At 38.0% G+C, this 17,228-nt stretch overlaps 1 protein-coding gene across 1 annotated transcript; it reads right to left on the bottom strand.

Annotated features, from left to right (window-relative positions):
• Positions 1-4,481: 4,481 nt before the first annotated feature.
• Positions 4,482-5,726, bottom strand: LOC109154674. Its single transcript, XM_019302406.1, has one exon. It carries the CDS (start codon positions 5,724-5,726, stop codon positions 4,482-4,484), a length of 1,245 nt encoding a protein of 414 aa, XP_019157951.1.
• Between the last annotated feature and the right edge of the window lie 11,502 nt (positions 5,727-17,228).

Raw genomic sequence — 17,228 nt, 5'->3', positions numbered from 1 at the left:
GACTTAACCTGTAACTCCCTGGCAGGAAACACATGAGAAACAAAACGTACATGTCTCAATAAATATACCCGATTCGAGACATAATCGAGGCATTTATAAGTTGATTGTGTGTTTGAATATCCCAGAAAAATACACGGGCGTGAACTTGGTTCCAGTTTTTTTTGTATTATAGGAACGTAACCAGGGGAAACACAAACAACCAAAGGGTTGTAGCTTATCATAATTTGGTAACTGGTTAAACAAAACATGATAAGGGGATTTATTACCTGAAACGGAAGTCGAGAGCCGATTAATGAGATAGGCTACTGTTTGAAAAGCATAAGACCAAAATGAAGACGGCATAGAGGCAACATGAAGAAGGGACATACCAGTCTCAACCACATGCCGGTGTCGTCGTTCAGCCATGCCATTGTGCTCGGGAGTATGAGGGGGAGTAGTAAAATGTGAAATACCATGAGTGTTAAACATCGGTATTAATTTAACAAACTCCATTCCATTATCAGAATAAACAGAGATAATTGACATATTGAAGAACTTCTCTACTAACCTTTTGAACTGTGGAAAGACATCAAACACATCGAACTTGCGTTTTAAGGGATATAACCAGATATATCGAGAAAAATGATCAACAAAAATTACATAATAAGCAAACCCATCAATCGACTTTTCAGAAGTACCCCATACATCAGTGTAGATTAATTGTAGAGGCCTAGAACTAACAAGAGTGCTTTTTGAGAAGGGTAATTTGTGACTCTTGTATACATTGCATGACTGACAGTAAAATTTATTTAACGAGGACAAAGGAATGGAAACATTGCAGTGTTGCAACACCAGATGTAACACCTTACTGGACGGATGACCAAGACGATGCTGCCACTGCGACACACGCGAAAGTTCTGTAGAGTTTATTGTAGGCTGACTCGAGAGGGGTCTATAGTAGACACCATCAATGGTCGCCTCCGTAGAAGTGACATCCCCGTTCAAAGATCCTTCAAGACAAAATAGGAGTCAAAAAACTCAACCGACACGCGATTAGTTTTGCACAACTGAGACACAGACAATAAATTTTTATTCAACTGTGGGAAACGCAGGATATTTTGTAGAGTGAGAACGGAAGAGGGAGTGGGAATAGCAGACTGACCAATATGAGAGATTTTTGGTGAATTATAGTCACCCAGGCGTATCTCATTAGGACCCTTGTACTCAGAGAAGGTCTATAGAGGTGCCATGTTCGGGGTGGCATGATGAGACGCCCCACTGTCAAATAACCATGGTGAAGTCGTACCTATGGTTGAATTTGCTGTAGGAGACGAAGTGGACATAGGAGCCTACATGGGAAAAACATTATGATCCTTTAAGAACCAGGCTAACTTACGGTAGACACGGGTTTCATGGCCAGCTAAGTTACAGAATCGGCACACAACATTGGGTCGATTGTTGCCATTTTGCGGGCGAGTTTGCCGGTTAGCATTGTTGTTGGTGCGGAACCTCCAGTTGGTTGTAGACTGATGAGAATTCGGTGAAGCCCAAGAGCTGCGCTCAGCAGTATTAGCAGTGGCCAACAGGGATTGACGAGCATCATCGGCTTCTTTCAAATGACGCTCATGATCTGTGAGAACATCCGCTAATTCACCCAAAGAGATGGGTTTGTCACGAACACGAACCGCAGAAACGATGGAGCTGTACTCGTCTCCTAGTTGCGTTAGAACATAAACAACCATGTCTTCATCCGAAATTGGGCACTGAGCCAAGGCGAGATCGTCGGCTATAGACCGCATATCAGTCAGGAAAGCGGTAACCGACCGATCACCTTTCGGGTTTTTGGTGAGCTTAGCCTTGAGGGAAATGATCCGTCCTCGAGAGGCACTAGCATAGCTAGCAACGAGCCGTTGCTAGGCATCGCACGTTGTTGGTGCGAAAGAAATAAGAGGCTGAATTGTGTAAGAACAACTCCCCAGTAGCGCATTAGTGATGATCTGGTCTTGACAAAACCAAGTTAGGTGGGCAGGATTCGGGGTGGTTTGTTCAGTATCGCTAAACTTGACTGGTTCTTTAACAGAACCGTTGATGTAGCCAAGGAGATTGAAGCCAATTAATGTTGCCTGAACCTGGCGTTTCCAAACGGGGAAATTGGTGGGGGTAAGTTTAGTAGGGAAGTTGGACGGAGCGTTTAGCTAGATATATAACATCATTGCTGGTTGTAGAATATGGGGAGGCCATCTGTGTCACAAAAGGTGGCGAAGAGGAAAGGAAAAAAATTCTCTTAGGAGATTGTGGCTCTTGATACCATGTGAGGGAATGAATCAAGTGTTTATTGATGTAAAATGACTAGCTATAAATAGTACACTTAGAGAGAGTAAGTAGCAGGAAGTTACAAGCACTAGTCTAATAAAGTTATTCTACAGGAGGGTAACAAGAATAGAGATAGAATATGTCAACCACCACTCATATCCTTAACAGTGCGTTCTTTCAATTCGCACATTCACACGGGAAAACCAGATCGCACTTGATCAGAGCGCGGGTCTCAATATATTCCGAATGGCTTCTCAAGTAAGAACTGAGGAAAAATTTGGTCCACCCATCTATGGAGATCAAAGGTTAAAAATCATTAAAACTAAGAAAAAAATGCTATGACATTTTTGTAATTTATGTAATTATGATTGTGCATTTAGAAATGCTTAACAGAGCATTTGAAAATACTTTGAGTATACGGAAGTGATTCTCATCACCTTCCTCCTTCGTGTCACCACTAGAATTTCGAAATGTACTTTCAATTATCTGCGAATGGCTATCAATCTAAGCATTTCCAATTGTAGAATTGTAATTACAAAAAAATTATAAAAATGCCACTGCGTTTCTCATCACCTTCCTCTTTCGTGTCACCACAAGAGTTTCGAAATGCACTTTCAGTTATCCGCGAATACACTGTCAAACATTTTCAAATAAACAATTGTAATTACTGAAATTACAAAAATACATTCGCATTTATTCTCTATTTCCATTGATTTTCAACTTTGATCATCTTTAGATGAATGGACTGGATTTAATTTGTGTAAGATTTGATTCTTAATTTTATTTACTTATATTTCGTTTCAAGAATATATTTGATATATGTTTTCGCTGCTATAATTCAAGAATTTTATTACTTAATCTCAAAGTCTCAAGAACGTTAAAATTCATTGAACAATCTATGATATTTCTACAAATATTTATAACTACTACAACATAACTCTTTCCCCAAATTTCATATATATGCATTTTATACGATATGCTCCCATAATTCACACAAAGATTCATTCCGATTTCTGGGATGTTCTGAACTAAAGTATGCCCGAGTTTTTTTTTTTTTTTTTTTTTTTCCGTCGTATCCTTTTTTGCTGTGGATTTATTAAGGGAATATTTTGTAATTATTATAGGTGAAAAACTGTGATATGTATATATATATATATATCGGTTCTCGTGCGGGTGAACGCTTCAGGTGTGGCTGTGCGATTTAATCTGAGTCATTCATCTCGCTTTAATCAATGTCCAAGATTACCAAAAAAAAAAAAAAAAAATACGGTGGTAATTTTAGAATTTTTGCATTTATGTCAAAATTAAGGTGAGTGATTTTTTGATTAATGTGCATGAATTTTATATATAAGGTGCGTGAATCTTGTGCGTAATGTGCGTGAGTTTTGTGCTTAATGTGATGAGTTGCAGAGCAAAGATTAGAGAGAGGAAGGAAGAAGATCTTTCCCATGGTCCACTAGAAGACACTGACCGTACGTAAATAATAGAGAGTGAGATGAATTCTTCAGCAATTTATTCACAGATATTATATTGAACTTGAATGAGGGGATGTGTAATGCATCTCTTAGCCACAGATTATTGTTTAATCGTATACTTCCCATACGTTTAACAGCAACATAGGCCCCATTAGGCAGCAAAAGATAAACAACCAAAGACCTTTAGGTTAGAGAGATCTGGAACCTTACCATACAGCTTATGGTTGACCAACCAAGAACTATAGAGGGAAGCCTATTGATGACATAAACTGCATGAAGAACACAGTGCCCCCAAAACTCGAGAGGGAGGCCTGCTTGAAATCTCAGAGCTCGAGCAACTGCTAAAACATGCTGATGTTTTCTCTCAACCACATCATTCTGTTGAGGAGTATTGACACATGATTTTTGATGAATGGTGCCATTTTCTTCAAATAGATCTTTCATGTTAAATTCCAGACCATTATCGCTCCTTATTGTTTTTTTAATGACTCCAAACTGTGTGTGAACCATCTTGAAAAAATCTCTTATTGAACCCCTTGTTTCTGACTTGTCTCTCATGAGCTTTAACCAAGTAAACCTAGAACAATCGTCTACAATAGTGAGGAAGTATCTTTCTCCTTTCAGAGTCTTGATGTGGAAAGGACCCCATATGTCCATATGGGCTAGATCAAAGCAGGCTGCAGAGACAGTTTTGCTTAGGGGGAAGGGGATTCTCTAATGCTTAGCAAGATGGCATATGTCACAAGCCATGTTCTTAGTGCTGGGAACAGAAATGTCAAGAAGATGCAATTTATTTGAGGGAAAATGCCCCAAGCGTTGGTGCCATAGTTCAACATTATTACAAAGCATAGAAGTTTGATTACAATTATCAGAATCAAGACTAGCTGGTGGTGGATCATTGAGCAAGTATAACCCCTTCTCCTCTTTAGCAAAGCCAATCATCTTCCCATGGTCCACTAGAAGACACTGACCGTACGTAAATAATAGAGAGTGAGATGAATTCTTCAGCAATTTATTCACAGATATTATATTGAACTTGAATGAGGGGATGTGTAATGCATCTCTTAGCCACAGATTATTGTTTAATCGTATACTTCCCATATGTTTAACAGCACCACAGGCCCCATTAGGCAGATTGACCATAGCACCATTCACAGCAGAATATTCATCAAAGAATTCAAGAGAGCATAAAATATGGTCAGTAGCTCCTGAATCTATAATCCAAGTAGAGGATGTCAAGCAAGCATTGTTAATGTAAGTAGGAACATAGAACTTGCCTTCGTTGTTTGACTTCATGCTGTTGAAGTTGGGAACTAAATAAACTACTGCATTGGTGGATTGTTGGTTATGTACTGCTGCACTATTGGATTGTTGTTTGTGCCCCTTTCGATCAAGAAGAGAGATCAGGCCTTGAATTTGCTGAGGAGTGAAACTCTGTTCTAATTGTGCAGTTGTGGCATTAGCATATTGTTTCCCTTTGGATTTGTAGCCTGGTATCCAACCCGGAGGGAATCCGTGTTTCTTGTAACACTTCTCGATGGTGTGTCCAATCATCCCGCAAAAAGTGCATTTAGCCACATTCTTGTTTCCTCCTTTTGAGTTTGCATGCCTTTTGCCATTAGAGAAGTTGAATGCAGCAGCCATTGAGTCCATTGGTTCATTGATTTGTTCAGTCTGAGTCTGAACTGCGTTTGCCTGGGCAAACTCCAAGCCAAGTTTGTTGAGATTGGTAACATTGAGCTGTCTTTCGAATTTCTCAGTCATTGCCAACACCTTGTGCAGCTCAGGAAGGGGATCAAGAACAAGAACTCCGAATTTCAGAGAGTTGTATGCCTCATTGAGCCCCTGTAGAAACCTTATGACCTGGTCAATTTCTCGGTCCTTTCTGATCTGATCCACTAGATCACACGAACAGCGCGGCGTGCACTTGCAGATTGGGAGGGGCCTGAGATCATTCATTTCTTCCCAAAGTGTGCGACACTTGGTATAATAATCATTGACAGACATGCTTCCCTATTTTAGATCATAGATTTCGCTTTGCAGAGATGAAATCCGATGCGGATCTCGTTGCGAAAACCTCCTTTGTAAATCATTCTAGATCAGCTTTGCTTCGTCCATATACAATACACTTTGTGCAATGGATGGGTGCACAGACCTCAGGATCCATGAAGATGCAATTAGATTGCATCTCCTCCACGCATTGTACTGATTGTGAGTTCTCTCTGGCGCAGGAACACTTCCATTGACGATTCCCCATTTGATCTTGACTTCGAGGGCCACTCGCATGGAGATGGTCCATGACGCATAGTTGCTGCTACCAGAAAGAGGAGGACTCACGAGGATTGCATTAGGATTTTCGTTGCTGCTCAGATAAAAGGGATTATCTAGATCTTCAACAACAGTGTTCCTCTGCGAAACGGGAATTCTCTGCGCATTGACATCTACCGGCGATTCCAGCTGCACTTCCTGGCTTGATTTACCGATAACCGCGATGGCGTAGCTCTCCCGGCGGCGCTCTGATACCATGATGAGTTGCAGAGCAGGGATTAGAGAGGGGAAGGAAGAAGATCTTTCATATCAGTTGAACTATTTCATCAACTTACAATAAAGGAGAAGAGTGCGTATAGGAACAAAGCCAAGATGGCGGGAAAAGGCGTTACAACTGAAAGCATAAGCTAAAAGACAAGAAAGCCCCTACTTCTTTATTGTTACTGAGGGTGTAATAGTATCATCTAATATAATGTGTGTGAGTTTGTGTTTAATGTGAATAGTTGTTAAAACTTAAAGTGTGGGCTTTTGTGCTTAAGGTGCGTGAGATTTGTTCTTAAGGTGAGTGAAGTTTGTGCTTAATGTGCGTGGGGTTTGTGCTTAAGGTGCGTGGGGTTAGTGATTAATGGTAGTAGTTGTTGAAACTTAAAATCTGTGAGTTAATACTTAACGTGCGTCAGTTTAATGCTTAATGTGCGTGAGGTTTGTGCTTAATGTGCATGAGTTTTGTACTTAATGTGCGTGAGTTTGTGTTTAATGTGAGACATTTTAAAATCTTAATTCTGTGAGTTTTGTGCTCAATGTGCTTTGTTCTGTGCTTAATGTGCGTGGTTTTTGTACTTAATGTGAGTGATTTGTCTTCTTAAGGTGCTTTGTCTGTGGACATAAGGTGCGTGGTGATTTGTGTACTTAAGGTGCGCCATGTTAATGCTTAAACTGCGTCCAACCGCACGGGAAGCATCAAACACACCTGAACCCTTCCCTATATATATATATATATATATATATATATATATATATATATATATATATATATATATATATATATATATATATATATATATATATATATACATTATATATACATTGGTCCTTAATCAGGTGAGAATAATGCCACATGTGAGAATCTGTGAACAAATCCAAACCATTGATCTCGTAGATCTAACGTATGTAAATAAACAAAATTTTGTAATATTTATGAAAATGACCCCGCTCATTTTTACTTAATTTCTTATCCATCAGATCTTGCATACCAATGGTTTGGATTTGTCCACAAGTTCTCACATATATACATATATATATATATATATATATATATATATATATATATATATATATATATATATATATATATATATATATATATATATATATATATATGTTGGTCCCAAAAGAGGAAAGGTGAAAGTCTAGAGGGGGGGTGAATAGACTTTCAAACTTTTTCGCACAGCACAACAATTGCTAAGCCAGAGATAAACCAAAACTCTTAACTAGATTGTTAGAGTATGGTGCACAGCGGAAATAAATAAACATAAAGTGTGTGTGAGATTGTGTGAGCAGTATATCTCGTGTAGAGCGAATATGTAAAGAGCAGTAAGTAAAGAAAGCAGTAAAGAACATATGACAATTATAGTGGTTCGCGAGGTGGTGTAATCCTCCTACTCCACTTGCTCTTATTTCCAAGAACAATTCACTATATCCACCACTTCTTGGTTCCAAGATACAATGAATTTCCGTGATCTAGTGCTTTGATCACAAAGCCCGCACTAATCATGAAATTTTAACTTATCGATGTACCACACATCCTGCAAAAAAGATTAATTAACTTTAGGTACCCATACTTGCTTGGGTCCTTTACTGTTAGTGATTTTTGGTAACCAAACCCACCTTGATCTTATTGAATTAAGATGAGGCGATTTGTAACCATTTGAGATTTGATAATCATAACTCACCTTTGAAAACATTTTTGGCGCCGGGTTTTGAAAAACATTTTTATATTTTGGCACCTGGGAAGAGAATGGTTGCTTTGGTCTATAAAAAGCATTACATCTATTACACAACCAATCCTTTTGAGTGGGATAAAATCTCCCAACTTTATTTCTAGAAAAGCTTCCCTCTTTTCTATGAAATCTTTTTGCACTTAACTCTTTGGCATATCTTTGCTTGAAGTATTTTTGTTGCTTTGCCGTATTATGGAATTGTTTCGGCCTTTCAACATTCATCTTTGCATTTGTTTGATAGCCAAGTCCTTGTCTCATTGTGCTATTCTGACTTTTAACAAATTTTACCACTTGAACTTTATTATTTAAAGTAGTAGTAGAATTAGTCAGATTTTGAGGGGTTTGAGAACATGTGGAGTCATAACCTATTCCGGTTCTATCTCCTGATGGCTTTTGCATGCTCACCATTTTATCTATTATTTTAGACGAATTAGTGAATGTAGCAATAGTAGCTCTAAGATTATGTTCTCTAACCTCTCTTGCTTTACACTCTTCTTGAAGATGAATATTTTCATTCTTCAATTTACTCACTTCAAGTAAAGCATCTTGCAATTTTTTATTCATTTCTTCTTTTTCAAGAATTAGAATATTATTGCGCTTCTTGAGTTGAGGATGAGTGAGCATAATCTCTTGACATTCTCGCATTAGATTGTCAATAGATTCACGAGAAAAAGAAGAATTAACAGAATTGAAAGAATTAGATGTTACCTCTTCTTCCTCTGCTCCAAGAGCCATAAAACAATCTTCACTTGTACTCAACTCAATTGACTTGCATACTAGCGCCGTATCATCATCAGAACATGAACTTTCATCGCTTGATGATGAATCCTCTGAATCATCATTTTCGTTTGGTTCGTTGCTAACGAGAGCTTTTCTTTTGTTGCGCTTGAACCTTTTGCTTTCGGATTTGTTCGGCGTAGATTCAACATTTTTTCCTTGATACTTGCTAACGATCGGATACGGACAATTTATTTTAAAATGTCCGGGTTTGCGGCAATTGTAGCACAAATTGTTGTTTTCTTCGCCTTTTTCTTCTTGTGGGGTGCGAGAGACGAATTTTCCACGAGCAGAATTTTTGTTGTCTCATTTTCGCATAAACCTTCTAAACTTTTTGACACAAAGAGCAAACTGTTCGTTAGTCATAAAATCAACATTATTTTCTACTGACCTGGAGGTTGACGGTTGTTCGGCCATTAGAGCAGCATTTCGAACTTCATGAACATCATCATCTTTGGCCTTCATTTCGAACTCATATGCCTTTAGATCACTAAATAATTTGTCTGTAGACAACATTCTTAGATCTCGGTGATCGCGCATAGCCGTAACCTTCATATCCCATGCAGATGGTAAGCCTCGTAGGATTTTGAGATTAATTTCTTTTTGGCTAATATTTTTGCCAAGATCACTAATCTCTTCAAGAACTTTGATAATTCGAGTTTCCATGTCTGCAACACTTTCATTTGAGAGCATTTTGAAATCTTCAAATTTCTTCATGGCGATTGTGAGCTTATTGTCTTTTTCTTGTTCATCTCCTTCGCCAATCTTGATGAGAGTTTCCCATATTTCTTTTGCAGTAGCACACTTTCGGATCTTCGGAAATATTGTATCATCAACGGCTTTGAATAGAATATTCTTGGCAATATTGTCAAGATTATTCCGCGTTCTATCGTTTGATGTCCATTCCAGTTTTGGCTTTTGTATGTACAGTGGAGCATCCGGGGATATAACAAACGCCGTGTTAATTTTTAATATTTCTATAGGGCCAGTGGAAATAACTTCCCACATTTCATCGTGTAAAGCCGATAAGTGTACCTGCATACGAACTTTCCAATCATCAAATTTATCAAGTGAGAATAATAGATTTTGAGCTAAATCTTTCTTCATCATCACCACGAGAGATATGAAAGATTAATCCAATTCACACACTTTGTAGAAGGGATCAGCCTAGCAGTCAAAAATAGTTAACCCAGTTAGGCAACGTGTTTTAATACCAAAGGTTGGTACAAACTGACTCAAATAGGCTACAGGCTCTGATACCAATTGTTGGTCCCAAAAGAGGTAAGGTGAAAGTCTAGAGGGGGGGAGGGGGGTGAACAGACTTTCAAACTTTTTTGCACAACACAACAATTGCTAAGCCAGAGATAAACCAAAACTCTTAACTAGATTGTTAGAGTATGGTGCACAGCGGAAATAAATAAACATAAAGTGTGTGTGAGATTGTGTGAGCAGTATATCTCGTGTAGAGCGAATATGTAAAGAGCAGTAAGTAAAGAAAGCAGTAAAGAACACAAGACAATTATAGTGGTTCGCGAGGTGGTGTAATCCTCCTACTCCACTTGCTTTTATCTCCAAGAGCAATTCACTATATCCACCACTTCTTGGTTCCAAGATACAATGAATTTCCGTGATCTAGTGCTTTGATCACAAAGCCCGCACTAATCACGCCCAGTGACACCACACTGCTGCTTCGGGTTTCACGTCGCCGCGCTACTATCCCAGGATTTCACGACTCCGCGTTCCTTCCCCCCCCCCCCCCCCCCCCCCCGTCTTCCACACTCCGGTAGAAACGTATCCCGTGATCTAGTGCTTTGATCACAAAGCCCGCACTAATCACGCCCAGTGCCTCCGACACTGCTGCTTCGGATCTCACAGCTCCGTGTGACAATCCAGGATTTCACAGCTCCGTGCTACTTTCCTCCCTTCTCTTGTTTTGCTCCAAAATAAGTGTTGTCTTGCTTCCAACTTCTGAGACTCTGTAGATGATCTTCAATGATGCGCAGGTCTCTTTGATGAAGATAAACACTTTGGAATGATTTGTCTTGATAGCTCTGAGTGTTTTCTCTCTTTGAATATATCAAGTAAAGCACTTGATATTTTTGCTCTGTTTTGCTCTATTTAAGAACTCTCAGAATATTTTTCTCTTGAAGCTCTCTGAGTTCTTTTTCTTTTCTCACTTCTCACTTGAAGATTTTTGGTATGCTCTGTACCAAAAGAGATTTTTGCTCTATGCTCTTTTAAGCTTAATTGCTCTATTCGATCTCCTTGATGAGTTCGTATTTTCTGCTCTCACTCTTCTAAGTTCGTTATCTTCAAGTCTTCATATCTTCATCATTTTATAGTTGGTAATGAGAATCTGTCCGTTGGAAAAAGACGATCTCATTTTTGAAATCTTGTATCTTTTTGTCAGAGATCTTATCTTATCTTCTACAAAGATGTCAGAAAGGATAAGCTAGCCGTTTGAGAGCTTGAACTTCATGCGAATGGTTTCTCAAACTTCATCTGATATTCCTCTGGTTTTACGTTGAGTGGAAATATCTGGGTGTAGAACGGCTTCTCTGATTAGCTCTGAAGTGGTCCTTGTATCTCTGGGATTTAAAAAATATTCTTCAATTTAATCTCATACTAGTTAAACTAGTATTTTTCCTTGTGAGAATATTTTTACTGTAAGTTCATCTTCATCTTCTTCATTCTCATGTCTGGGTGTTCTCAGACTTCAAACTGGCTTTGAACTTCCTCCCAATTTGAATTTCTCCTTTGTAATTGACACCCAATTGCAATTGACGTGTAATTGGCACCCAATTTGAATTTCTCCTTTGTAATTGGCTCCCAATTGACTTTGACTTGTAATTGGCTCACAATCTACTCCTGCGGCTCCCAATTGACTTTGACTTGTAATTGGCTCCCAATCTACTCCTGGTGCTTTCAATTGCTTCCCAATTTGAATTGTCGAAATTGGCTCCCAGACTTCTCCTGGTTTCAATTTCTACATTGGCTCCTATAAACTGGCTCCCAATTTCAATTGCTTCGAACTAGCTCCCAAGTGCAATTGCATCTCAATTGCCACCCAAGTAAAATTGCTAGCGCATCTCAATTGCCAACCAAGTGAAATTGCTAGCGCATCTCAATTGCCACCCAAGTGAAATTGCTCCCCAATTTCCACTTGTAATTGACGCCCAAGCCAAACTAGCGCCCAACTCCGTCAGATAATTAATTTTGGCTTCTCAAATTTTACCTTATAAAATTATTGATGGTGAGTTTCAAACTTGAGCCATTTCGCATAACATATCAAGCATCATCAACTTCGTCTGTACAGCTTATTGATTAAATCTCCAATCATATTTGATGTACTCCTTTCTTTCCATAGATGCATGATCTCCAAGTCAAATTCATGCAATCTTCCAGACTTAATTTTCTTTCACGAAAATTCTTCTGGGATATCTTCTTGTAGCATCGACGTGAATATTATATCATTCATCTTCTTCTTCAATTTGTCATTTTCTCTAGACAAATTCTTGATTTTCGGCTTGATATCTTCTTCTACTATTTTCATGCATCTTCCTCTGTTTTTCTCTTTTGCAATATAAATAATTTCCCGATTATGGTCTAAGACTCTACTAGACCTATGAAATAAAATTGGGGGATCTACAAATACATATTTGGCATATCAAAACCATTACACTTTATTCCTAACAATTTCCCCCCTTTTGATAATGCCAAAACATATACTCAGTCACTGGCTTTAAGTCTTTGAAAAATAATCTTTTTGCTCAATTTTATTTGACAAAGCCAAGATGAGTTTAACAATGGTTTTCTAGACACAACCAAAAGAAACTTGTGAATTAAATTTTTAGACAAGCTCCTAAACGCATCTTGAATTATTTTTATTTTGATCATCACTTTTTAAATTTTTTCGTGCGTTTGACATATTTCTTGTCTTTTAATTCACGAAAGTCTAATTACATTAAACAAATAAAATTAAAGACTCAAAATAGACCATGGGAAATTATTATTGATATATTTCAAAAATATTAAGAAAAACGCAACAGAGGTTCGAAAATAGAAAATATCAGCTTAAGAGAATTTTCAGATTACCTTCTGGGTTTCTTCACACCAGAGTCTTTCTTCAAAATTTCCTTGACATGTTCTCTGAGATTGAAGAAATCATCTTTGAACTTTGCATTCTGAAATTTCTTTGTAAGTTGTCCGGCCATGTAATATCCAAAAGCTTCTTTGATATTGTTGCCCGGAAGGACTCCGGTTTCCCACCATAAGACACATTCTTCGAAGCTTCTTTCTTCTCCAAGATTCATGCCCATATTTCCAGTGAAATCTCTTAGTTCATACCACATCTCGTTTCTTTTCCTTTTGCCTTCTTCTTCTTTATTCTTCTCCGAGATCCATTGGGCTTGATCGGCTGCAGGCCATTTCTTGATCATGCTTGGTAGATTTTCCTTAGTCCATATTGTTGTCTGAGTGGCGGTACACTTAGAGCATTCAAACCAGCCACACTGTTCAGCAACCTTCGATGTATTCGTACCAAGACTATGATTCGCGAACTGAGCAAAACCAATCTGAGATGGTCCTTGTGAGGATTGTCCGCGGCTTCGGCCTCTACCTTGAGTAGATATTACTGGCTGTTGTTGGCTTCCAAGAATAAATTCTTGTTGTTGCAAAGCCAAGTGACTGAGAATTTCTTCCCCCCCTTTTGGCGTTATCAACCAAAAGTGCAAGGGTCTTACAATCTCGGTCTTGGTTTGCCTTCACAGTTTCAACACTATTGTGCGTTTCAATGGAAATGATTTGTACATTGTCCAGCTTGTTTGTTGTAACTGCGAGCTCAACTTCAAGTTTGTTGATTCGGCTTTCTTGGTCTTGAATCGTCTTGATCTGTCTCAAGTGACGTTCGTTGTGAATCTTTTCGGCTGCTTCACGTTCCTTCTTCATGATTTGAATTACTTCAAGTAATCCTTTAGTCACTTCTCCTTTCAAGATTCTTTCTGCTTTGTCAATCTGAGTCTTCAAAATATTTTGATGCTCCATTAATTCCTTCAGATTGACTCGTACATCCGTGTGTTGTTCTAGCTTTTGGTTTTGTTCAACCAACTTTTCTCCAATTGTTTGGCAAACAACATCACTGGATTCGGCCACTTTAGCAAATAGAGATGAAAATATGCCATCATTTTGATCATCCATCTGCACAAAGTTTTGAGGGGATCCGAATGGACTTCTATTCGGATCTGTGAGAACAACTGTATCAATAAGTTGCATCCCTTCTTCTTCAGGTGATTCGGCTTCTTGATTGAGACCACCAACTTGTTCTTCTAGAACTTCTGTTCTCGTGTAATTGTCTGCAAATAATTCTTCATTTTCTAGAACAGGGTCCACAATAGGTATGGTAGACTCGGTATGGTGTACTGGCAATACACTGGATAAATCCTCTGTGATTTGCAATCTACTCTCAGTAGCAACTTCTACTGCAACTTCCACTGGTATATCTCTTCTTCTTTCTTCTGACACTTGTTCTCTTTCTTCTTCTCGTACTGACACTTCGGCTTCATTGGATCCCACGAGTTGTTCATTGCACTCCAAATTCACATTAATTGTGGGGGTCAAATCAGATATCAATAAAGAAGCATCATGAACTTTCACATGTATGTCCATATGATTTTCAGTGCTCATGATTGGTACATCAATGAGTGTCGTCCCTTCAGTTCTTTCATCAAAAATTTCATTATCCGCAAGAGATGTATTACCTGGATAATGATGTGTGTCATAAACTGACCTTTGTAGAGCTAACTGAAGTGAAATTTCATTCTGTCTCTCTTGTTCGGCTATACGGTCTTGAGCCGTACTGCCTCCCTTTATTGGTGTTTTTCCTTTTTGTCTGGCTGCCTTCTCGTGTAGCTTCATGTGATAAACTTGATTTAAATCCATGTTGAGTGCATCTAGCATCACGTTCGTTCCGCCCCATTCCAAGGAAAAATCTTCACTCCGTATCAAATCTGGGGTGATTTTTGACATGAAAGAATGATATCCTTCAAGTTTCCATTCACTCCAAGTTTGCACTATTATTAGTTCTTTCAACAGCTCCAGATCATCTTGAATGAGAGCTGAGTCAAAACTATAGGTCCTGCACTTCCTTCGGTTGCAAATTGACTCGAGAGTCTTCTTTGTAGATCATTCAAAATTTGCACATCAACTCCTGCAAATTCCATTCTTGTTGTATCATCTACTCCTTCGGCCAACATGTTCGGTTCGGCATATTTGAGTGGAGCAACTGTCATGGCCGTACTGATGGCTTCTTGATCTCTTTCGGTCTGATTACTTGATCCAATTGGATTGCTTGAGGCTGAGATTGATTTGCTGCTTCTCATTCTTGAGCTTTGTGGTGTCTTTGAACTTGTAGAACTCCGACCTTCTTGTCCTCTTCTTTGGCTTGACCTTTTTCCAAAATTAGGGTTGAATTTTCTGAAGAGTGCTCTGTAGATTCCAATATTTTTGTGTTTTCTCATTGGAATTGTCTTCTTCCTTAGCAGTTCTCCAATGATGAGACCATATCCAACATTTTGATAGAATCGGTCCACCACAGCAGGTTTCTTCATTGGTTTGGCAGCATGAACAAAAATAACCATCTTCCTGTAGATAAATTTTGCCCATTTGAATTTTATTCCTTTCATAATTCCGTCCATCAGGCACACTGTTGATGCAGTCAAATCTTCAGTACTTCCCAGTTTGTGTTCAAGAATCTTGTAAATCATGTCCACCAACATCTCATATTAAAATTTCAATACATTCTTATGAGCAGAAACATCAGAGAAAATTGGAGCCGTAGGACCACGAATCTCGTTCCAAAAATTTTGAACAACATAGCTGTGAGATTCTGGCATTATCTGAGATTCAGGAAAACTGAAGCACTTGTGTATGTCATCTTCAGTGATCGAAACTTCTAATCCTCCAACTCTAGATTTAATCGAGTCCTTTTCAATGACTGCATGTAGATAAAATTCGGCTACATCTTCTTCAAAGGTTCCAAAGTAGTTGTAGGTGAAGAAATCAAACAGTCCGCAGTCTTTTAGAGCTTGAAGAATTTTTTTGGCCGTGTCCTTGTTGGTAGAACCTAGTTTGAAAAACTCAGGGTTGAGTACCATCCCATTTGTCACTTGTTGCGAGAGGGCTAGGATGGGATCGATTAAGGGTGATTTTTCGGACATGCGAGATGGGGGTGTCGATTGAGAGAGAGGGGTAAATATATTTGAAAAGATTTGATTTAGGAGAGGATTATGGGGGGAGGTTTAGGTTGGGTGGAGGTTTAGAAAGGGTAGGAGTTTATGGGTGGAGGTTTGATGCCCAATTAAACTCTAATTTCCTCCTTTCTCTCCTGATTTCCTTCTCAAATTCGTGTACCACAAACATAATCACACTCAAACATCTCGTTAGTAGCAAAAATTACTCCACAAATAATTAATCACACATACCAAAATATATAAACATATACACGGTAATTTCCAATCAAAAACAAACAAATTTTTTAAACTAACAAAATTAACACACATTTTCCAATTTTATAATTAGAAACATCTTTATATAATTTGCACACAAATCAGATTCCAAAATATTTTAGAAACTAACAAAAATATTAACTTCTAGGTTTCTAAAACATTTTATTGAAAATTATATCACATATACTACATTTCACGAAACACATAAAATAACGCAATAAACACATTAAATCATATTATGCACATATATTATCAAATAAACACGGTAAATCACTTTTTAGGCAAATTGTTCATGCAAACAAATTAATTACTTTACGGAAACATGAACAAGTACTTATAGACTAAATAACACGTTAAAACATGTAATTTTAAACACATTGACAAATAAATCACGAATTGCACATTTTATCAAATTAATTTGCATGGCATATGATTTCACGTTAAATAACACACGCAAACACACAAATAACTTCCTAACACATACTGCAATTTTATCACATAAAAATTTCGAATAAAAACATGCATATAAACATATAAAACAATTTATTCACGTAAAAAAATTTATTTTGAGCACAAGTATCAATTTAAATTAAGAGATTAAGTCCAGTGATACTTAGCTCATTTCGATCATTCCCAACTCGTGCCTTAAGGTAGAAAATCTCGTTTCGCATAAAGGCTTCGTGAGAATATCAGCAACTTGATTTTCCGTAGGGATATATTCGATCTTCGGATTTTTCTTTTCAACGCTATCCCTTATGAAGTGATGTCGAATGTCGATATGTTTGGTTTTTGAGTGAAGCACCGGATTGTGAGTGATAGCGATTACACTAGTATTATCACAATAAATACTAACGTCATCACAATTAACTCCGTAATCCTTCAATTGTTGCTTCATCCACAAAATTTGCGAACAA

The sequence above is a fragment of the Ipomoea nil genome, unplaced genomic scaffold (assembly GCF_001879475.1).
Source record: "Ipomoea nil cultivar Tokyo-kokei standard unplaced genomic scaffold, Asagao_1.1 scaffold2653, whole genome shotgun sequence".
Classification (NCBI taxonomy): domain Eukaryota; kingdom Viridiplantae; phylum Streptophyta; class Magnoliopsida; order Solanales; family Convolvulaceae; genus Ipomoea; species Ipomoea nil.
This window is presented reverse-complemented; position numbering and strand designations above follow the sequence as displayed.

What these genes read in the sequence shown, in the direction of transcription:
- LOC109154674 (XM_019302406.1), bottom strand. Translation starts at nt 5,726, where the DNA reads ATGAATGATCTCAGGCCCCTCCCAATCTGCAAGTGCACGCCGCGCTGT.